Raw genomic sequence first — 20637 nt, forward strand, 5'->3', positions numbered from 1 at the left:
CTTTGCTGAACCAAATAATGGCTGTAATACTATACGGATTTTTCCTTAAATGTACTATTCACATGTAACAGCTACACATACAATGCACTTTTAAGTTTAATATGCATTATTAACATTTTTAATCATTTTCTTAAGTCAAGAGAGTCAACAGAACAATAAAGCAAGCCCTGATGTGGAGTGGCTGCCAATTTCTGTGGCGTAACTACTCCCACCATGGCCAGTTTCAAACCACCACTGTGACAGAGCATGGATTTGGAAACAGATGACACAGAAGTGCACTGGTATATAGTATTTCCACCATACAGATAAGTTGACATAAATAACCTCACAAATATACATAACAGTAAAATACAGTAAAATAAATACAAAGTGATGAGTTTTGAGGATTTAGTACCTTTGTTTTTAGTATAATTTATTTAATTGAAACTTCATATAATTTAATTTTTAATACTGACTGTATTTTAATAAGCTTGCAAAAATCCTGAAAATTTAACAATCAGTTCATGAACTAGTAAGCGCTGGCTCTAGCACACCACTAGGTGTAGATTATCTGGTCCAGTGATTCTCAGCCTTTGCTATACACTGGGATACTCCCAGGAAATTTATAGCCCAGTCTTAGTCAATTCATGTTAAGACCCAGGAATCTGAATTTAAAACTTTTTTTTGAAGTATATCTTATTTAGAGAAAAATACACAAATCATAAGTATGTAACTTAAAGAATTTTCAAAAACTGAACACACTCACATAACCAGGACCTAAACACAGAAACAGAACATCACCAGCACCCCCAAATCCCTTCTTAAGGCAACCATTATCTTGACTTCTAACTCCATGCATTAGTTTTGCCTGATTATGAACTTTTCCATAAATGAAGTCTCTTTTGTATCTGGCTTTTTCCCCACAATATTATGTTTGTGAGATTCATTATAATGTATGAAGCAGTAGTTCCTCCATTTTGGTGCTGTATAATATTCCATTGTGTGGCTAGACCTTGACTTATTATTTTTTTATCCACTGCACTGTTGATGGTTTGTTTCCAGTTGTTGGCTATCATGAATAGTGCTGCCAAGGACACTCTTGTATAGGCAGCAGTATTTAGAACAGAACACATTCCCCCAGTGATTCTAACAAGCAGCCGATTTCTTGAGTGCCTTCTCTATGGTTCTCCCTCCTTTCTTTTACTTCTCATGTGATGTGACCAAGGCTGTTGATTCTTTTGTGTGAATGTGCTTTTAGCACCCTAAGCCATGAAGCTGTATGCTTCCGTTCATTACAGCATGTGCTCCTGGCTCTCTTCAATATACGTTCACCAACTCCCCCTTTCATCAAGACATCTGCTCTTGTGTGCTCTAAATAGGGATGAGATTTGGCCTCACATCAATAGCATGGAGGAATAATAGACATGATGGAGATGCAGCCAAGGCTAAATTTGGCAGCTGATCATTAAGGCTCCTGGAAAGAGACTTCAAGGAAGGGAGATTGTTTCCCTTTGTGTGTATCAAACAAAAATCCACAGCGAACCTTTACAATATTTCAGATTCTAAATTTTTTTAAATGTATTCATTGGGGGTAGACCAGCAGCTCTCTCCTGACACTAGAACTGAAATCTCTCAATCTCATGAGTTGGTCTGGAAAGAGTACAGGAGGAGGTTTTCCCATGGGCGTTCCTACACATAGTGGGCAGTTGGTGTATCCCCACTACATTGTTCTGGGCTGAGTGGCTGTGCAGTTTCTGTGTTGAGTCTATTGAGATGGTAGTCTCTTTGATATAATTCAAGGGAGCTGAATGACCAGGAGCTTTAAGATGATACTGTTGATGGGTTGGATGGCTGCTCAGAACTGCAAGGAAGCATCTAGTAGTGTTAAGGCTGTTTCCTACCATATGAAAGGCACTTCATGTAAAGCTTTCACAATATGTAGAGAAGAAGTAAAGAATAGACACTAATGCCACAAAATGAAAGAAGAATGTATTCTCATGCACATAAACATTTTAGCACCTGATTTTCCTACCTCCTCACCCTCACTTTTTTGTAAAATTCCTTTGTTATCACGTTTGTTATAGAAAAGATGGAATATGTAGAAAAGAAAAATTAAGTCAATTATAATCCTAGTTGGCATTAATATTTTAACATTTCTCTATCCCAAATGTTTCTGTGTATATTTAGGTACATAATTTTTAAAGAATGGTGTTACTCATGAACTTCTAACTATAATAATAAGTGTCTCCTATAGCCCATTTTTGATGGCTATATACTCCTATTATATGGACTTTTTTTTTTTTAACCAGTCCCCTCTGGTTGGATTTCTAAAATTATTTCTAATATTTTGTTTCCACAGTAATATGATGAACATTCCTTTATGGAATCTTTTTGTAACCCTAAATATTTTTCTGGGAATAAAATCTTATAATTGGATGAAAGTTATGGACATTTGAAAGTCTGCTGAGTGCCAGTTGCATGCCAAAATAATGGTATCATCTTCCACTCCCTCAAACAGTGCTTCATCCTGCTTTTTAAAAATGTGCAATCTTTTGTGTATTAATTCCCCTCTTGAATTGGAGGGTATAGAAGCATGTCCTGGAAATCCTAGCCAGAATCTTCACATTGACGTCAGCCAATAACCTCGAATAAAATATGAGACTTTTAAGGAATCTGGCTTTTGACCACCAGCACTTTTGGGTTTATGGTCTAACTTTGCTAAGAAATCCCAGAGGGGGGAAGAAAACAGTTTTCTTCCTTTGCCTGAATCAGAGCATAACTTAATGCTAACTGACATATTATAGTCTCATAAATGACTAAATGCAATGGTTTGATTGTCATATCTGACGGTTTCACAGCAGGTGGTCTCTGATGCTACACAAGCTGGCCCAAGTGACCTCTTTAGAGAATACTTTCAATGAACAACAACTTATGACAGACTACTATAGAGACTTCATTACATACCAATAGACTTTTAAGCACATCTAGTCTGAAGACTTATTATTAATGGTTTCTCAAACAAGCATTTACAACTTTGACATCTCTTTAAAGATCTTAATCCTTAATTCTTGACAAAGCTTCCTGATCTAGCCCTCAGCTCAGGCTCACCCACAGGAGGAATACAAGCCCTCTGAAAACAATGGTAGGGTCTTTTGTTTCTTTATTTTTTTTTTAACTTAAAAAAATGTATTGAATTATAACATGCATAGAGAAATGTGTACAGATCAGAAGTTATGAGTTTTTGCAAACTGAACATACCTATGTAACCAGCACCTAGATCAAGAGCCAGACACCACCAGCACCCCAATTCTGGTCACCACCCCACTGCATCCTCAGTGTGTTTGAACTGCTCCAAATTTTATGTCCTGGGTAATTGACTCATTTACAGAATTTGATTTTTCACTGAACCTTTACTTTTATATGAGTTAGCTGCAGTCAACGTTGATCAAGCTATCTCCCTAATAACTGAAAGTAAGTAGAATTTGCCTTTCCAAGTAAAGATTATAACATTAAATTTGTGCACTGAGTGTGCATCAATATTTATGTGTTTGTGACTTGCAGATACACAAATACATGCATACAAATAAACTTGGAACTTTTTTCCTTAATGAATATAAAGCTAAATTATACTGTATTTATCCAGCTTAAAAAATCTTAACTACAATTGATTGCCACAGAATAGTTCATATGCTAAGTTTCCAAATGTTTTCTTAAGTTGCTCATTTCAGTTACCGTTAAGTATTCCCTTTAAACAGTCAAAATTTAAGAGCCAAGAATTCTTCATCTTTTCTTTGAGATAGACTTGTATATATGCGTCCTGGTTGTCCACAGCTGTCTCTTTTGGTTCAGTTTCTATGTCTGATACTCAGTAAGATATCATTTAGATTCTGACTTTTTTTTTTTCAGTTGAGGGCTTGAGTCAGAAAAAAACAGGTTTAACAGGCTCACTATGCTTTATAAATACGTGGTTCTGAAAAACAATTTATGCATTATCAAAAATCATTTTTTATTATTATTGGATTGTACCAGTGTACTCTTAGAATTAACAATCAAGGCTTATGCTTATGTACCCATTACTTCTTTCTTAAGTTAAAATATTTTTCTCATTATAGATGTAATACATCTAAGCATATTATTCAGCCATAAAAAGTAACAGAAGTAGTAATACATGCTGCAATATGGATGACTGTGAAAACATCGTGCTAAGTGCAAGATGGACACAAAAGGCCACATATTGTATGGTTCCATTTATAAGAAATGTCCAGAGTAGGAAATTCATACAGACAGAAAGTAAATTCATAGTTTCCAGAGCTGGAAGGAGGAGGGAATAGGAATGACTGCTAATGGCCACAAGATTTCTTTTGAGGATGATGAAAATATTCTAGAATTAGACAGTGGGAATAGTTGTACAACTCTGTGAATATAATATAAAAAAAAAAAAAGACCCTGAATTGCGCGCTTTAAAAGGGTGAGTTTTATGGCATATGAATTTTATCTCAAGTTACCACACAAAAAAGGTAATATATTTTTGCTGTAGAAAATTTAGAAACTAAAGGAAAACAGAAAAATAGCACCAAGTCATAGCTCCATTATCCAGCAACCATCACCGTTAAGCCTGTTTACTTTCTTCCTGTTTATTTTCCATGTGTTGTTGCAGGAGGAAGAGATTGGTGTTGTTACCCTTTAGTTGACAGAGACAGTTATTAAATTTTAAGTAGTCACATATTAGTACCCACCCATCACCTCCCCTCTAATAAAAGGGTAGTCCCCAAGGAAGGTCCATTTCATTGGCTGAGGGGAATGCAGGTGAGAGAAGCAGAGAGCAATGGCTGGGCCTGGGAGAAGGGGTGAAGCAGCACCTGAAGGGAAAAGATCTGGGGTCCTGAGAGGCAGAAAGACAGGTGTGAGCAGTTGCCCTGAGAGGCGGAACTCTTTGGGGAAACATTCCAAAGAGACTTTTCAGGAGTTTTGCTGCAAGATGCTTGCTATATTATGTAAACCTATTCTTAAAGACCAATATTGTCCTCATGGCTTTCTAAAAGTCACCTTTTTGTTTCTTTTAGATGTGTCACCAGTGCTAAAATGATACTTAGGTAAGAGAATGAGGAGACCCAGTTTTATCTGAGTTACACATATTTGTTTATTTTATGTAGTTTTCATCAGCTGGATTCCAGATTACTAACCTGCACTTTCCCCTTAATACTGTAGCATTAGCATTTCTCTGTATGATTGCAAACTCAATGTAAACATAATTTTAAATAATGACAATCTTAAAAAATATTTTAATACTTTTTAAATTAAGGTATAGTCAGTTTACCATGTTGTGTAAATTATGACAATTTTAATAGATCAGACTTGCTGAGTGTTCTCTTGATGGCGTAGTGATTAAAATATTTTACAAGCGTTATCTAATTTAACCTTCACAACAGTCCATTGAGAGAGGTAATTATCCCCAATTTACAGATAAGGAAATAGAGGCTTAGAGAGATAAGTAATTTGCCCAAGATCACATATCAAGTACCTTAATTATTCCTCCACTTGGTACAGATTTAGGTGGTTTTCATTTTTTCTTAATAAAGATGTGATAAATATATTTGCTTTTAAAACATTTTCCATTTATAAAGTTATTTCCTTAGATGAGTACTTTTAAAATTTCCAAGTGGTTGAGTTTTTTTGTTGCTGTCATAAAACCTTTCCTCTTAACTGTTTCATTTATTTCTTTGTGGTTGGAGATTTTGGTTGATACAACTTAGGTTTTGGGGGATACTTGTCCTTATGGTCGGTCCTTATATAAATGTGCCAAGAACACTTGGAAAAAAAGCACTCTCTTGCGGATTTTTTTGAAGGTGGGTTATCTATCAACTTAAGCCCACTTTTTATGCTATGGGCAAGCCTTCCATGTGTTGTTTTTCATTTTTGCATTCTTAATCTGATCACGGGTCTGATATGTCATCTAAGGTGTCAGTTATTTGCATTAATTTCTCTTTATGGAATTTATTTTCATTTTTATTACATGCCTTTTGGTCTATGAAGGTTCATAGTTATGTCTATGCTTTTACTATGAATTGCCCTCCCCCTTTTTTTTACTGTCTAATTATCTTTTACAGACAATTTTTCTAAATAATTTTGAAACCAAAATCTAAATAACTATGTAGGCTTGTCTTATATGCTCAGTTGGTTTTGGTTTCCCAAGTTCTTTAAAACTGAAATTTTTTTTAGTTTTTAATTTTGATTTATCTCTGGGTGTTTTGGCAAGTATCTTTAAGCAGATTAATTCCTTAAAGACATTTGAGTTTTTGCCCCCTGTGTCTTTGGTATCTAAAAATAACTCTGTGTTGCTGTCACATCAATATTAATTTGACCTGATTCAGAAATTTGTTATTATGTCCTTTTCCTTTGAAGGCTCTGTATTTTCCTGTTGTCTTAAAATAGGGTGTTAGCGAAGTGTCATCCCTATTATTATTTCTTGATAGAAAGAAATGTTTTGACCATTAGTTTTAGGAGATACTTACAGGATTATTATACAAGTGTTTTTTTCCTGAAAAGTGTTTAGACTCAGAGTCTTATTCTTTTCCTTCTCCCCACTGCATCCTCATTTCAGTATTGGGGAAATTTTGTTCTGTTCAGTCACACTTTGCAACCTTAGTTTTTCAGGAACCCTACTGTCTAGGGGATTGCTTTTCAACAGTTAGCCTCTTTACCTCCTATCTTCTGTTACATCATTTTCAGATGGCCTTCCTCCTATATTTAGAGTTTCTCATGTTTGGCCTGTACCTCACTAATTCATTCTACTACTTTTTCAAGGCTGCTAGTGACTGATGCCATTATGGTTTTTAATTTGGCTGTCTTTTATTTCCTTTATACATGGCCTTTACTTATCTCATTCTGTTGCCTACTTGTAGCCTCATCTGCTGTTAGTGTATATACCTGCATTATCTTCTGTTGCATGATCAAGTACATGGATTGGATTTTTTTTTTTTTCTTCTGTCTTAGAGCATATCTACCCCGGTATGAAGACTTTCTGTGTCTTTAGCTAACTGCTTGTCCTTTTCTGTCTCAGGGATTTTAATAGACCATATATTGAATGGTCTCTGTTTGCTCCATCTATATAAAAAAGGATTTATGCCAGCCAAGGGTTGAAGTATATTTATATTCCAAATGCTTGGATAACCTAGGCTCATCAGAGACCAAGACAGAGCTCTATAGAGACCCAGGAACCCACCCCATCCAGAGCAGACAAGCAAAGCTACTCAGTTTGGTTCAGGTAGAGAGAACTTTGGAGGGTGAGAAAAGGACAAGGGCAGAGATCTTTCCAATGTTTGGTATATGGTGACTCCTTATTCTTAAGTTTCTGGTACTGTTTTGGAGTCTGCTGTCTGCAGAGAATAAGGTTAATTTTAGTGAAACGTGGGTAGAGGGGAAACCAAGGCATCTGTTCTTTCATTGCTAACTTGCCTCAAAGTCCAGTTCGTTGCCTTTTGTGATGTGACTCTTTTAGGCGAAGAGTGAACTCCCTCTTCCAGACTCACTTTCATATCAATTAGAAATCCTTCTCCCTATGTGGTGGCTGCCTATGCCTCCCTTTTCCCCTTCTTTTCCAGCCAAGCAGTGACTCACTGAAAATAGCTGGAAATCCCTCAAATTAGCATCTTAAAAGTCTAAAAGTGGGTGAGAACCTTAGGAGACCTTTGTATGTGAGTATTATTAAGATTCATAAATTGGCCCTAAGCACTAGAGCACAGTGAAAGGTCACATTCCTTTACTTTTCTAAATCGAATCCAGCCCTAAGCCACTCCTGTCTGCCCATATCAGGGCTCCTCCCTGCCCCCTGCCTTCCTGTTTGGTGGGGGGCCTAGGCCTTGGTCCCTGGTGGTTCCCATGGTTACTGATGCTCTTCCTGCTGGGGGAGCCATAGCTGGTGCAATGCCATCTGTCAGAGACCACTCATGATGGCCACACAGATGTCCCTCAACGTGTTCCTTTCACCAGCTGCAGGCTCAGCCACATGCTGCTGCTTTGGACGCCATGGGCTTAATGATCAGTCACCAGAGACAGCCAAGTGCAAGGTCTCTGCCAGCCCCAAGTAGAAGGTTTCCTGAGGAAGGTAGAGTGGCTGTACTTTTAAATGCAACTAAACAAATATTTATTGAAGGCCACATGTGGCCCGGGTACCGGGAAAAGATTTGAGGATTTAAAGATGAATAAGTCTCTTTTGTCAAAAATGCCTAATTTTGGTGCGGTGTAAACGAGATACATAAGCATAATTGTCAATATTACAAATAAGAATGTGATAAACACCCTAGAAGCGGTCTAAAGAGAGAATGTGCCAAGTGGATCTCCTAAAAAAGTGAACTTGAATGTGTCTGCTCCACTCCATCTCTGCCGATTCCACCCTGGTCCCAGCCACCATTCTCTCCCTCCGGGAGAAATTTCGGAGCTTCCTGACTGCCATTGCTCACATTCCCCACAGCATGTTCTCTGCCCAGCAGTCTCCGTGATACTTTTCAGAAGCAAGTCAGAACTTGTGACTCCTCTGCCTAAAACATTAACAGACACACACTTCTATATATAAAATAGATAAACAACAAGGATCTAGTGTACAGCACAGGGAACTCCATTCGGTTTCTTGAAATAACGTATAATGGAAAAGAATCTGAAAAGAAAATGTGTATGTGTGTGTGTGTGTGTAACTGAATCACTGTGCTGTACACCTGAAACTAACACTGTAAATCAACTACACTTCAACAACAACAAAAAAATTTTTAATGGCAGTGGCTTCTATCCTACATTGAGGATAAAGTCCAAACTCCTGGCACTGGCCTCAAAGTCCATGCTTGGTCTAACCCACCCCCACCCGCCTTGCAGCCTTCCCTCTCCCCAGTTCCCTCCATTCTAGCTTTTCCCACCTGCTTCCTTTCCCATCTCGTGACTGGACCCGCCTCACTCTCCTTAGAGCAGGAACGTGGGGTCTCCTCATGGAGCCTCCCTCGTCTTCCCTGTAGGCCTCCCACCCGTCACCGTCTCTCGTGACAACTTTCATTTTCCTGCGAGGAGCTTATCAAATATATGATTATGTCCCCCATCTAGTTGTCCCTCCCAGCCGACCGTGAGGTCCCAGGAGACAAGCACCATACCTGCCCTGTATACTGCTGTCTACCTGTGCGCCTGGCACTTACTAGGGGCTCAGCCTGGGTCCTAAGGGTTTTACTGGGTGGATCAGGGGCATAAGAAAGGGCATTTGAGCAGAAACAATGGCATAATCAACATCGAAGGAGAGGTTACACAGCATATTTAGAAACAAAAGTAGACCAGGGTGTCTATAACGTAGCACACCCTTTAATTACAGGGGTTTTGAAACCTACTCTGAAATTTTTATGCATCTTTTAAACTGTTTTCGATCTGTTGTTTTATTTTTCAGCTGGGTCGGCGTTTATTACTGGCAGTGGATAGATAGAAGAGGATGTTTATTATTTCTAATCCTGGCCCACCTTCCCCACTTACACTGCGTTTTGAAATGAGAGAGCATGATCTCTTGCAGGTCTTTACAGGGCTCTGGTGGGGAGAAGGAGTGAATTTTTTTTTTTTAAGTGCCTCTGTACGATTTGTATTCCTGGACTTCTGGGCAGTGTTCTTTCTGTTACTTAATCTCTTCTCTTTTCTGTTTTGATCAAAACTTTTCAATTGAAAAAATATTGTTGATTTGAATGATGAAAGGCAGTTTTATCCTGGAGTTAGATTTCCATGAAGTTTTGATTTAGGGAAGCCCAGCCCAGCCCTGACTGTCTCTTTCCCAGGTCTGGACCCATTCTCCTTCCCAGCAGAGATGTTTATATTATGCATAAGGCAGCTCCTGCCTGACTAGGACTGGTGATTAAGAGCTCAGGATAATGAAATCTGCACAGTTGAAACTTGGCTGTTGGCTATAGTTATTATGCAACTCTTAACATTTCCCTTTTGTTTCTGCCAATAATACAAAATTCTCAGTTTTTCTTTCAGAGCTAACTCTTCAAAGACACTAAAATTTGTTCCACTAGTATTTTTAATGACCAAGTTAAATGATTTCTCAAAGTTCAGAACATGTACTTTTCTAAAGGACAAGAAAATTTAGTGGCTGTGCAGTAGCACTGTTCAAACTGCCTGTGAACAGCTGAATGGAGCTTCAAGGACAAAGGCCCCTCTATGGGCCTTCGATTTCAGGCTTTAAGCAGACTGCTTACCATGCCTTGATTGCAATAGCAAATATAGCAAGAGACACGGCAAAAGTGATGGTAAGAGGTGGCATATTCCAATGGTGGGGTGATTCGGAGCAATTAGGAGACGCTTAGTGAAGCATCTTACACAAATGATGCACCTTTCCCTGCCCACCCTCTCTAATATCTGAATTTCTTATGTTAGAAGAGACTCACACCCTTATCTGAACTAAAATGGTGGCCCTACACTAACATGCACCTATCTGGAACAAGGAGTAGTTTCATCAGCCACAGTGCCCCTGAATTACTGAATTATGGGGACAACACTCTCATGGTCATCTAGCCGTCATGTGACTTAGGAAGTGAATGGCCTGACACTTTCTGAAAACCTGTTTCTTATGGGGAGAACAGGACACCAGGAAGGCCATCATCTCAAGGACTGAAGTTGGGGGTGGGGTAGCACCACAGGAAAGAAAATTATTTCAAGAGGAGGCTAGGGCAGCTAAGGTCATGTTAGGCTACATCACTATTTTGCCCATAGTTGGCCCTAGCAGAGAGTGACAGGTATACTGGGGACCTATGGACCAGAGTGAGTGGACACAGAAAGCTTTATAGAAGAGGGGCATTGCATACTCTTATATGCCAAGCACTTCAGTATATAGTAATACCCCAGAAACACCTGATGATTCATTAAGTTCACAAGATGGGCACTTTGAAGTTATAGCCACAGGAGGAAAAAAATTTAAAGTTCAATTACCACCATCCAATGGTTTGCTAGTATAATTTTTTTAAAAAATGAGTGTGTGAGAAAGTATTTATGTTTTCAATTGCTTCTCCTAAAACCATTTATTGGTACAGAGGAGAAAGTAATTTAGTCTGTGGGGAGATGGGGCAGTTAGGAAAGCTTTTTAGAGGAGGTAATATCTGAATAAGACTTCAAGGAATGAAAAGAACTTGCCAAGCAGATGAGGAATGGTGGCAGGTTGGCAGAGGGAATGGTATGTGTAAAGGTACTGAGGTAGCAAGCAATGTTTGGAATTTGAGAAGGCATTTTGTGTGGCTAAAGCATGCTGTGTTAATTTCCTACTGATGCTGTAACAAATTATCAAAAATTAAATGTCTTAAACCAATAGATTTATTATCTTATGGTTCTGGAGGTCAGAAGTCTGAAATGGGTCTCACTGGGCTAAAATCAAGGTGTTGGCAGGCTGTGCTACTGCTGGAGGCTCTAGGGGAGAATCTGTTTTCTCACTTTTTCCAGCTTCTAGAGATGACCTGCATTTCTTGGCTTAGGTCCCTTCCCTCCATCTTCAAAGCCAGCAGTGTATCATCTTCATATTTCTCTCTGACTCTGACCTTCTGCCTCCTCCTTCCACATGTGAAGGACCCTCGTGATTATACTGGGCCTACCCAGATAATCTAGGATAATCTCTTTATAGTAAGGTCATCTGATTAGCAACCTTAATTCCATCTGCTACCCTGATTCCCCCATGCCATGATATAGAACATACTCACAGGTCCCAGAGACAGGACATGGACATCTCTGAGGGACCATTATTCTGCCTACTACACATGCAGGACAAGAAGCTGAGAGTGATGGTGCAGAGAAAAGTTGGCATGATTCATCACCCCTAGGTAGAAAAGATCATCCATCCAAGAGGGGCCTATAATGTGATTTTCTTTTTTAATGGAAGAGTCAAGGTTCTGGAGATTTTCCTAAAGTATAATGGGTATGTTTCAGTTAACTATTGCTATGTAACAAGCCACCCCAAAACTTGGTGGCTTAAAACAACAGTTTATTATTTCTCATGTTTCTGTAGATTGGCTAGGTGACTCCTCAGCTGCTTTCACGCAGGTTCCCTGATAAAACATTCAGTTGGAGGGTTGGCTGACCTTGAAGGTCCAAGATGGCCTCACATTATGTGGCATTTGGTGACAGCTATCAGCCACAGTGCCTTGGTTTTTCTCACTGAATGCTTGGTGGGCCTTAGATGATGGCCTCAAGACACTGTTCCGACAGCATGAAGGTGGAGCTGCAGGGCCTGTGGAGGCCTTGATTCTGGAACCCACGCAGCATCACATTCACCACATTCTTTAGGGTTGGGCCAGGAGGTCACAAGTCTAACTCAAAATTCAGGAGGAAGGGAAATAGATTACATCTCTTGATAGGCATTTACACAGAGGCCATATGACATCCAGTACAGGCTGTAAAGATAGGAGCTCTAGCGCTGAGAGTAGGATTTTGAAATTCAAGACTTTAGAGGCAAAATGTTTCTGGATAACAGCAATATCCAGCATGTGGCCTAAAGGTGTGAATGTCACAAGCAAAGTGTGGTGATTATCACTGGCACTGAAGAGGGGAAGAAGCCGTGAGGCTCGGGTGTAGGATGCATCATCCTTTGGACACAAGAAGACTGAGTTGGTGGTGAATGTGACAGAGTGACATGAAGTCCAGTAGATGACAGTAGTAATGGCAGGGGGCAGATATGGGATTACCAAGCCAGATGGGGTAACTCAATAGCCAGAAGATCGTGACCACACTGATCTAAGTCAGCCTCGTGAATGGTGGGCTAAGATACCCAGAGCAGCGGCCATCCTGCACAACCTAATTCCTTCACTTCTCAACTACCACATTATCTTGTTCACTTACCATTTTTTTTTTAATTGAAGTACAGTTGATTTACAATGTTGTGTTAGTTTCAGGAGTACAGCAAAGTGATTCTTAAATATATATAAATATATATATTATTTTTCATACTCTTTTCCATTACAGATTATTACAAGATACTGAATATAGTTCCCTCTGCTTGCTATACAGTAGGTCATTGTTGTTTATTTTATATATAGTAGTGTATATCTGCTAATTTCAAATTCCCAATTTATCCCCCACACCACTTTTCCCCTTTGGTAACCATAACTATGTCTGTGAGTCTGTTTCTATCTTGGAAATAAGTTCATTTGTATCATACTTTTTAGATTCCACATATAAGTGATATCATATGATATTTGCCTTTTTCTGTCTAATTTACTTCAATTAGTGTGACAATCTCTAGGTCTATCCATGTTGCTGCAAATGGCATTATTTCATTCTTTTTTATGGCTGAGTAATATTCTCTCTCTGTGTGTGTGTGTGTGTGTGTGTGTGTGTGTGCGCGCGCGCGCACACACATACATACATCCTCTTTATCCATTCAACTGTTGATGGACACTTAGGTCGCTTTTGTGTCTTGGCTATCATAAATAGTGCTGCTATGAACATTAAGGTGTGTGTATCTTTTTGAATTTGAGTTTTCTCTGGATGTATGTGCAGGAGTGGGATTGCTGGAATATGTAACTCTTTATTTTTAGTTTTTTAAGGAAACCCCATACTGTTCTCCATAGTGGCTGCACCAAATTACATTCCTACCAACAGTGTAGGAGGGTTCCCTTTTCTCTACACCCTCCCCAGCATTTATTATTTGTAGACTTTTTGAAGATGGGCATTCTGACTGGTATGGGTTTGCTAATATTTTGTTGAGGATTTTTGCATCTATATTCATCAAGGTATTTTTTCCCATTGATTGATTTGTGTATACTGAACCATCCTTGTGTCCCTGGGATGAATCCAACTTGACTGTAGTGTATAATCTTTTTTATGTATTGTTGGATTCAGTTTGCTGGTATTTTGTGGAGAATTTTTTGCATCGATGTTCATCGAAGATATTGGCCTAAATTTTCTTTTTTGCTGGTGTCTTTGTCCAACTTTAGTATCAGGATGATGGTGACATTATAGAATGACTTTAGGAGTATTTCCTCCTCTTCAGTCTTTTGGAAGAGTTTGAGAAGGATCAGTATAAGTTCTTCATTGTACGTTTGGTAGAATTCCCCAGTGAAGCCATCCAGTCCTGGACTTTTGTTTGCAGAAAGTTTTTTTTTTATTACAGATTCTATTTCACTTCCAGTGATTAGTGTGTTCAAATGATCTATTTCTTCTTGATTTGGTTTTGGTGGGCTGTATACTTCTAGAAGCTTTTCTGTTTCTTCCAGGTTGTCCAATTTGTTGGCATATAATTGTTCATAGCATTCTTTTAAGGTTTTTCATATTCCTGCGCTATTGATTGTTGTTTCTTCTCTTTTATTTCTTAATCACTCACCCTGTTTCTAAGTAAATTTACCACTTCTGACTTCAAGAGACTGTGCAAGTAGATTCTTCAGGTAGCATTTTAACTATCAGCAATATGTCCAAAAGATTCAGTGAAAGTATGAAACGAAGTTCAAGTCAGTTTTGAGTGAGAAGATTACAGAGCTGCCATCATATCAGGTGAAGAGTATCAGTTCTTCCTTGCTTTTCTTTTCCTTTTATAACCTCCTTGTCTCCTCAGATATGGATCAAAAGGCAAAAGGTTACCTGCATAGATCAGCAGGATTTATGGTGGTGACATTTATTAACAATGTTAAATGAATAATATTTATTACTCTCTTTCCAGGTAAATAAAAATCAGAAACATAGACAGTCATTATCCAGATGGTCCTAAGAGCTCATTCAACCATAAGAGTGCTAGATATGAATAAATTTGAGCCCATAATAAGCAAAGAAGGATAAAATTGCATACTTTTATGATTATACCCTAATATAATGTTTATTTGTTTATGTGTAACAGATGAATAATTGGTTTCTAGTACAAGAAAAGCATGTGTTTACATCCTTGGCTGTGACTTCATACTCTTAAAGTGCTTTTTAGATTACTACAAAATAAATTTCTACCCAAAAGGAAAGGTTTTCAGTATTTGGAAATTCAGCAAATTCTTCCTGAAAGTTCCCCCTGTTGAGTGAGTGATCCAGGCTGTGAGGATTTAATTCTGCCTGCCTTCCACTTCCCTTGCATTGCTGTCCCCTGTACACAGGGCTCAGCACCTTTGGCAGTCACTTCAGTTTTGAGCAGACTGCTAGAGATTAGAGGACCAACGGATGTTATTCTCACCTTTCACACAAATTCTTTTTAGGATTGTGTGTGAGATGTATCTATAAATTAGTAAAGTAGTGATATTTTTTGTAATCATGGCCTTAATATTAAAACTAGGAGGGCTTTTGTCCCCCTCAGAGTCATCTGCTATAAAAGCTACACAGCTCTTCCGCCAGCGCTGCCATGATTCACATTATTTGGGGCACTCCTTCTTGGGGGCTGCTATCAGAGTTTGCAAGCCAACAAGAAAACCAGTTCTATAGTTTTTGTATCGTGTCTGAATTTCTACTAAATCCAAACATTGCCCAAATTTCAGGGATTGGCTTTCTTTGACATTTATCTACCAAAAAGTTAATTAGTTAAAATTCACTAGCAAAAGAGTAAAGTTTTCACCACTTAGGACATTCCAAATAATACACCTCAGATTCCAGAGTTGTGAGACTCCAAAAGGAACCTGGTTTTTTGTTTTTGTTTTTTTTTCCTGACACAAGCTGCCCCATGGTAATAGCACCAGAAACTTGTAAAAGACTGTTATGAAGTGTTACCATTTTTATTCCAGAATCTAGAAATGCCCCATAAAAATATTTTTAACCTACTTTTCCAACTCTACTATCCTTCAGTGAACTACGATCTCCTCTCCTCCCCACCCAGAACTTTTTGCCTTCTTGGCATCAGGTTAGCTGTGCTCCATCTTGCATTTATGTTCTTTGATTTTCAATGAATTACCCTTTAATAGTTCTGCTAAAATTTATCCTTTTCTAGCTCTTATGTTTATTAAGTTTATGATTTTACATCTAACTCTGATCTTCCACCTGACTCAATTTTTTTGTCATCTAGAGGTAAGCATTTCAGCATCATGATTAGAATTTTTGAAGCTATCTGTGTGTCAGGTACTGCACCAGGGACTGCAAACATCAGCTCACCGAGTCCTCACAACATTCAGAGATGGGTCCTATAATTTCCGCTTAACAGATGCAGAAGCTGAGGCTTAGAAAATACAAATAACTTGCCCAAAGTCAAATAATGAATAGTGGAGAGACCAGGATTCAAACTCTCATCCATCCAAGGTAGGGTTTTCCCAACCTCACACTATGATATTTCGGGCCAGATAATTCTTTGTTATGGAATTCTTTGTTATGGGGGCTGCTCTGTTCATTGTGGTATGTTTAGCAGCATCTCTGGCCTCTGTCTACCTGAAGCCAGTACCCCACTGTGACAACCAAAAATGTCTCTAGACGTTGCCAGATGTTCTCGGGCCAGTATTTAAGAACCACGGATCTATATACCAAAGTCATGCTTTTGCCACATTATACTATTAAATAGAGAACTACTAAAACCATAGAATTGTAAGGCTGAATTTTAAACAGGTTAATTTTAGAAGTCACCACACCTGGCTAATCATCAGAATTGGAGATTTTTCAAGACTCTCTTTCCCACCCAAGACCTTCAAAGTCAGCATTTGCCAGGTGGTGGGACAGGTATCTATTTTAAGCCTCTCCACAGTGTAGGATCAGATCCTAACCTCACCGCACATCTGTTCCCTGAATCATTTCTCTCCATTCCTGTCAAATAGTTCTCCAGCCTCGAGTTTAACACCTCCTGTGATGGTGTTACCCATGTTCAGATGGTCCTAACCGTGAAGACACGTTCTTCTTGACATTCTTCCTTATCTTTCTCCTTCTATACCCTCAGTCTCATATGAGCCAAATTATCATTTTTCTCAAATCAATTGAATTAAGCAAACATGTATTAAGTCCCAGTTATGTATTAGGCGCTACTCTGAGCAGTTGTTTTCTGGGGTTTTTTTGTTTATTTGTTTTTACCATGACTGCTAAGACCATGATGGGCACTTTTGGGGGAAAAAAATGACCATCTAACCAGATTAACAATAGAATTCCTCAAAAGCGCAATCACAATACATTAAAATCTTAAAATCTTGCATGGTTGGCCGCCCGTCCCGCTGCTACTGGGAAGCAGTCTGCCCTGTAGTTTGTGGCGGTTCCTGCCCTGGATGGGGACACAGAGCTGCCAGCAGCTCCCCCTCTTCCTCTTCAGCCCTACTCAGCAGCCCTCTTCAAACCTTTTTTTGGTGGTTTCAGGAAGATTCCAAAGTAGCTCCTCATCCTGGTAAAACCATTCTCTACCATATGCTCCAGATTTCTTTCTATGCAAACAAAGAGAGGAAGAGAATCCAAAAAAAAAAAAAAAATTGCCATCTAGTGCTACTCTTAAGGATTCCTTTTTAAATGAATTTGATCAATAATAAATGAATGAATGAATATAAATATAAAATAGTTTTAATAATGTATCGTAATTAAGACTTATAGTTCACTCTTCTTTAAAGTCAAGGAGTCCTTTCTGCTTGCACTTTTGATTTTCCCATGATCACCATGATGGTTTAGAACCTATAGGAAACTGCTTTTTAATGAGAGCCCTTGGATCAATGGACGATTGTGACAGACACCAGTACTGCAGAGGCTGCTTATGCTTAGACCTGCAGGTGACCAGTGTCTCCTTAGCAGGTCAACATGAATAGTTAGTGAGCTGTTAACATGAGCCAGCAGTCCCAACTCGCCTGGATGGATCTCCAGTAGGCAGGTTGTGTTTAGAGAAAACCAAGGAGAAAATAACATGTTGACTGGAATAAACCGTTTGGGGTCAAAATAACAATGCGGTGTTTTTGTACTTGTGTGAGATATAAAAAGAAAAGTTGAGTTTCACTTAGGCTCAGTAAGAACTTCCAAACTTCTGGTTTATGCTTGGGCACCTCCACAGAAGTACCTGGACCAAAGGGAAACTCCCTGAACCTCTCACGTCTTTGGTTGCTCTGGAAAGCCCTGATGTCTTTAACGTGGCATTCACTCTCTTCTTATAGAGTTTTATAAATGGACACTGACATGGACTACGAAAGACCCAACGTTGAAACCATCAAGTGTGTGGTCGTGGGAGACAACGCCGTGGGGAAGACGCGCTTGATCTGCGCCAGAGCATGTAATACAACACTCACGCAGTATCAGCTGCTGGCCACCCACGTACCAACTGTGTGGGCGATTGACCAGTACCGGGTCTGCCAGGAGGTAAGATGTATGGAGTTTCTTTAGAATCCTAAGGGCACATCACAGCTGTAACCAGTGTGATTTTCAAAAAGTTTGGGAAGGGGTTAACTTGTACCTTCAAGACAGAACTAACTTTTTCAGTGCCGCAAGAGAAACAAAGGCAAAACTTGGAGCATGGCTATCATATCTTGCCTGAGGGTTTGAGTCACATGATTCCAGGAAGCCAGTTAGGACTTCGCTAAGTCCCGTTAGATGGAATGAGGAAACTAAATGCAAGTGAGTGTCTCTGGCATGAGGGGTGCTGACCTGTGCATCCTTCTCCTGGGGAGCCTCAGATGCACATTGAGCAGGGATGCTCTCTCTCTCTCCTGCAGGTCTTGGAGCGTTCCCGGGATGTTGTTGATGAAGTGAGTGTTTCTCTCAGGCTTTGGGATACTTTTGGTGATCATCACAAAGACAGGCGTTTTGCATATGGCAGGTAAGCCAAGATTAGTGCAGTGCAGTTCAGTTTGAGTACAATTTCCTTTCCAAACCCCGTCTCTGCTTCATAAATCAACGAAAACCCCGTCATGTGGCCTTGAAATGTGTTGGGTTCTGTGCTGTGTCTAAGAAAAGAAAAGAAAAAAAAGAAAAACTCCAGAGCAGCGTTGTTTCCTGAGGTCAAGAAAAGCAGTCTGCCTTGCCACTTGGTTCCTCCCAGGAAGTACTTTATTTAAAACAACCAGTGCTAGTTAAACTGGATGTTTACTAGACGAGGATTCTGTTGCACCCTCTAATCTTGGGCTGCTTTGATTGCTGCTTTCCCGAATAATACTTTATTTGCCTTGTGTTAGAATGCTTTAAGTTTTCTTAGCACTTGGCCACCCCACTTCAGAAGGTCTCTTTGGTCTTTTCATGACCATATTAGCAGAATCTGATGTTACTTGCTTTGGGCTTTGTTGTCTGAGAAGTCTATTATTTTTATTTGAAGGTCATTTTTAAAAAGAAAGAAAAATATCTCTGAAGTCCTTCACAAGGCACTTCTCCAAAATGAACTGAAGCATTTAAGTCTACTTTTCATTTAAAAAAAAAAGGAAGAAGAAGAAGAAGGAAAAATCCAGTAGACGAGAAGATAAATCTAGAAGGGCATTAATATGAGTGGGAACAGGTGAAAGGACCTTAAAATATTTAGCAGCCTTTCCTTGTCACCATAACTCTGTTGGAGTCTCCAGGACTCTAGCTTCCTTAAAGTCCCTCTAAGCAAATATATTATAACTATCAATTCAGATAAGGAGATTTTTTACCCCTGAATTATAAATGAACACATTGCCTTTTAAGTTTAGAATTTAGGTCTTGTGGATCAGTTGTTCTTTGTTAACATCAAATATCACGCTACCTCACAGAACTGGATTAGACACTCCACACAATGAGTTACTCCTTGGTACTGAGATAAGCATTTCTGAAAATACCTCTGTTCCTTCCAGCCAGTAGTCTCTTAAACCTCTGAACAGAATTTTGTTGGCATTTACCCAAGTGGTCTAAAATACTGAATAAACTGCTGAAAGGGTTTGCCCTATTCCTGAGAAGTCGTTCACACACTGAAAGAATCTATGATTTAGACCAGTTTGTGCAAGGAGGTCTCAGAAAGAGGCATATAGAAGTAAGACTTTGATTTTAATGTTCCCTTGGTAACAAGAACTTTTGAACTTAATATTCAGCATCATAGACACTTTTCTTCTCCTTGAGTTTCCTGTTTTGTTTCCTTTCCTTGATGTTCTTGATTCTTATCTTTGTTGCCATTTCGGTTTTTTCTGTTGTCTCATTATTACACACACACACAAGATAACAATAAATGAACCTGCTCATAAGTACTATGCAGTCAGACTTGTAACACCTGTGGTTTTAAGGAAACCTAATGAAATGATGACTTTGAGTAAAGTAAAGATAAATACAGTAGATTTCAAAGGACTGTTTGTACCCCGACTTCTAAAAAGGTGTGGTGAATAAAGATGAACCTACTGAGATACCGGGTTTAGCTTCCACAGGCCGCCTCATGAGCTCAGTGGTTTATTGCCACTTAAAATTTATGTATTTGAGATAATGAATTTTAACTTGGCCCCCCAATGTAAAACTGGTCCTGTGCTTATATAAGGGCTGCTTCATTACCATGTGAGACTCCTGCTCAGGGGTGATGTAGGGGCGCGGGGGCCTTCATAGATCTAATACCGACAGGCATCTGCTCTGGGCCTCGCCCCGCTTCCCGATGCATCTGGGATCATTTTACACGTCATGCCTGTGCTTGGTCACTCCCAACAAAAATAAGCTGCTCTTTCATGTGACTCTATCAGTTCAAAGTGCATTGTTCTGCTCCCTTGCCTGTAACATTCGGTTCTATCAGCTGTAACCCGCATCCCCCTTTGATGGAAACAGGATGTGCTTTCCAAGCCAAGTCTGATTCTCTGAGTGACACAGAGGGGCTTCAGGAAACAC

At 39.2% G+C, this 20637-nt stretch overlaps 1 protein-coding gene across 4 annotated transcripts in view; it reads left to right on the forward strand.

Moving 5' to 3' along the window:
* RHOBTB1 (Rho related BTB domain containing 1) overlaps positions 1-20637 on the forward strand; it is a 116468-nt gene that overhangs the window by 59819 nt on the left and 36012 nt on the right. For all 4 annotated transcript variants that reach the window (XM_064488139.1, XM_031461241.2, XM_031461243.2 and 1 more), the window contains 2 exons: positions 17988-18189; positions 18543-18646. In XM_064488139.1, the coding sequence (XP_064344209.1) occupies positions 17998-18189; positions 18543-18646 (296 nt within the window). In that variant the 5' untranslated portion in view covers positions 17988-17997. The remainder of the gene's footprint in view (positions 1-17987; positions 18190-18542; positions 18647-20637) is intronic.

Source organism: Camelus dromedarius, chromosome 8 (genome assembly GCF_036321535.1).
Source record: "Camelus dromedarius isolate mCamDro1 chromosome 8, mCamDro1.pat, whole genome shotgun sequence".
NCBI classification, from domain to species: domain Eukaryota; kingdom Metazoa; phylum Chordata; class Mammalia; order Artiodactyla; family Camelidae; genus Camelus; species Camelus dromedarius.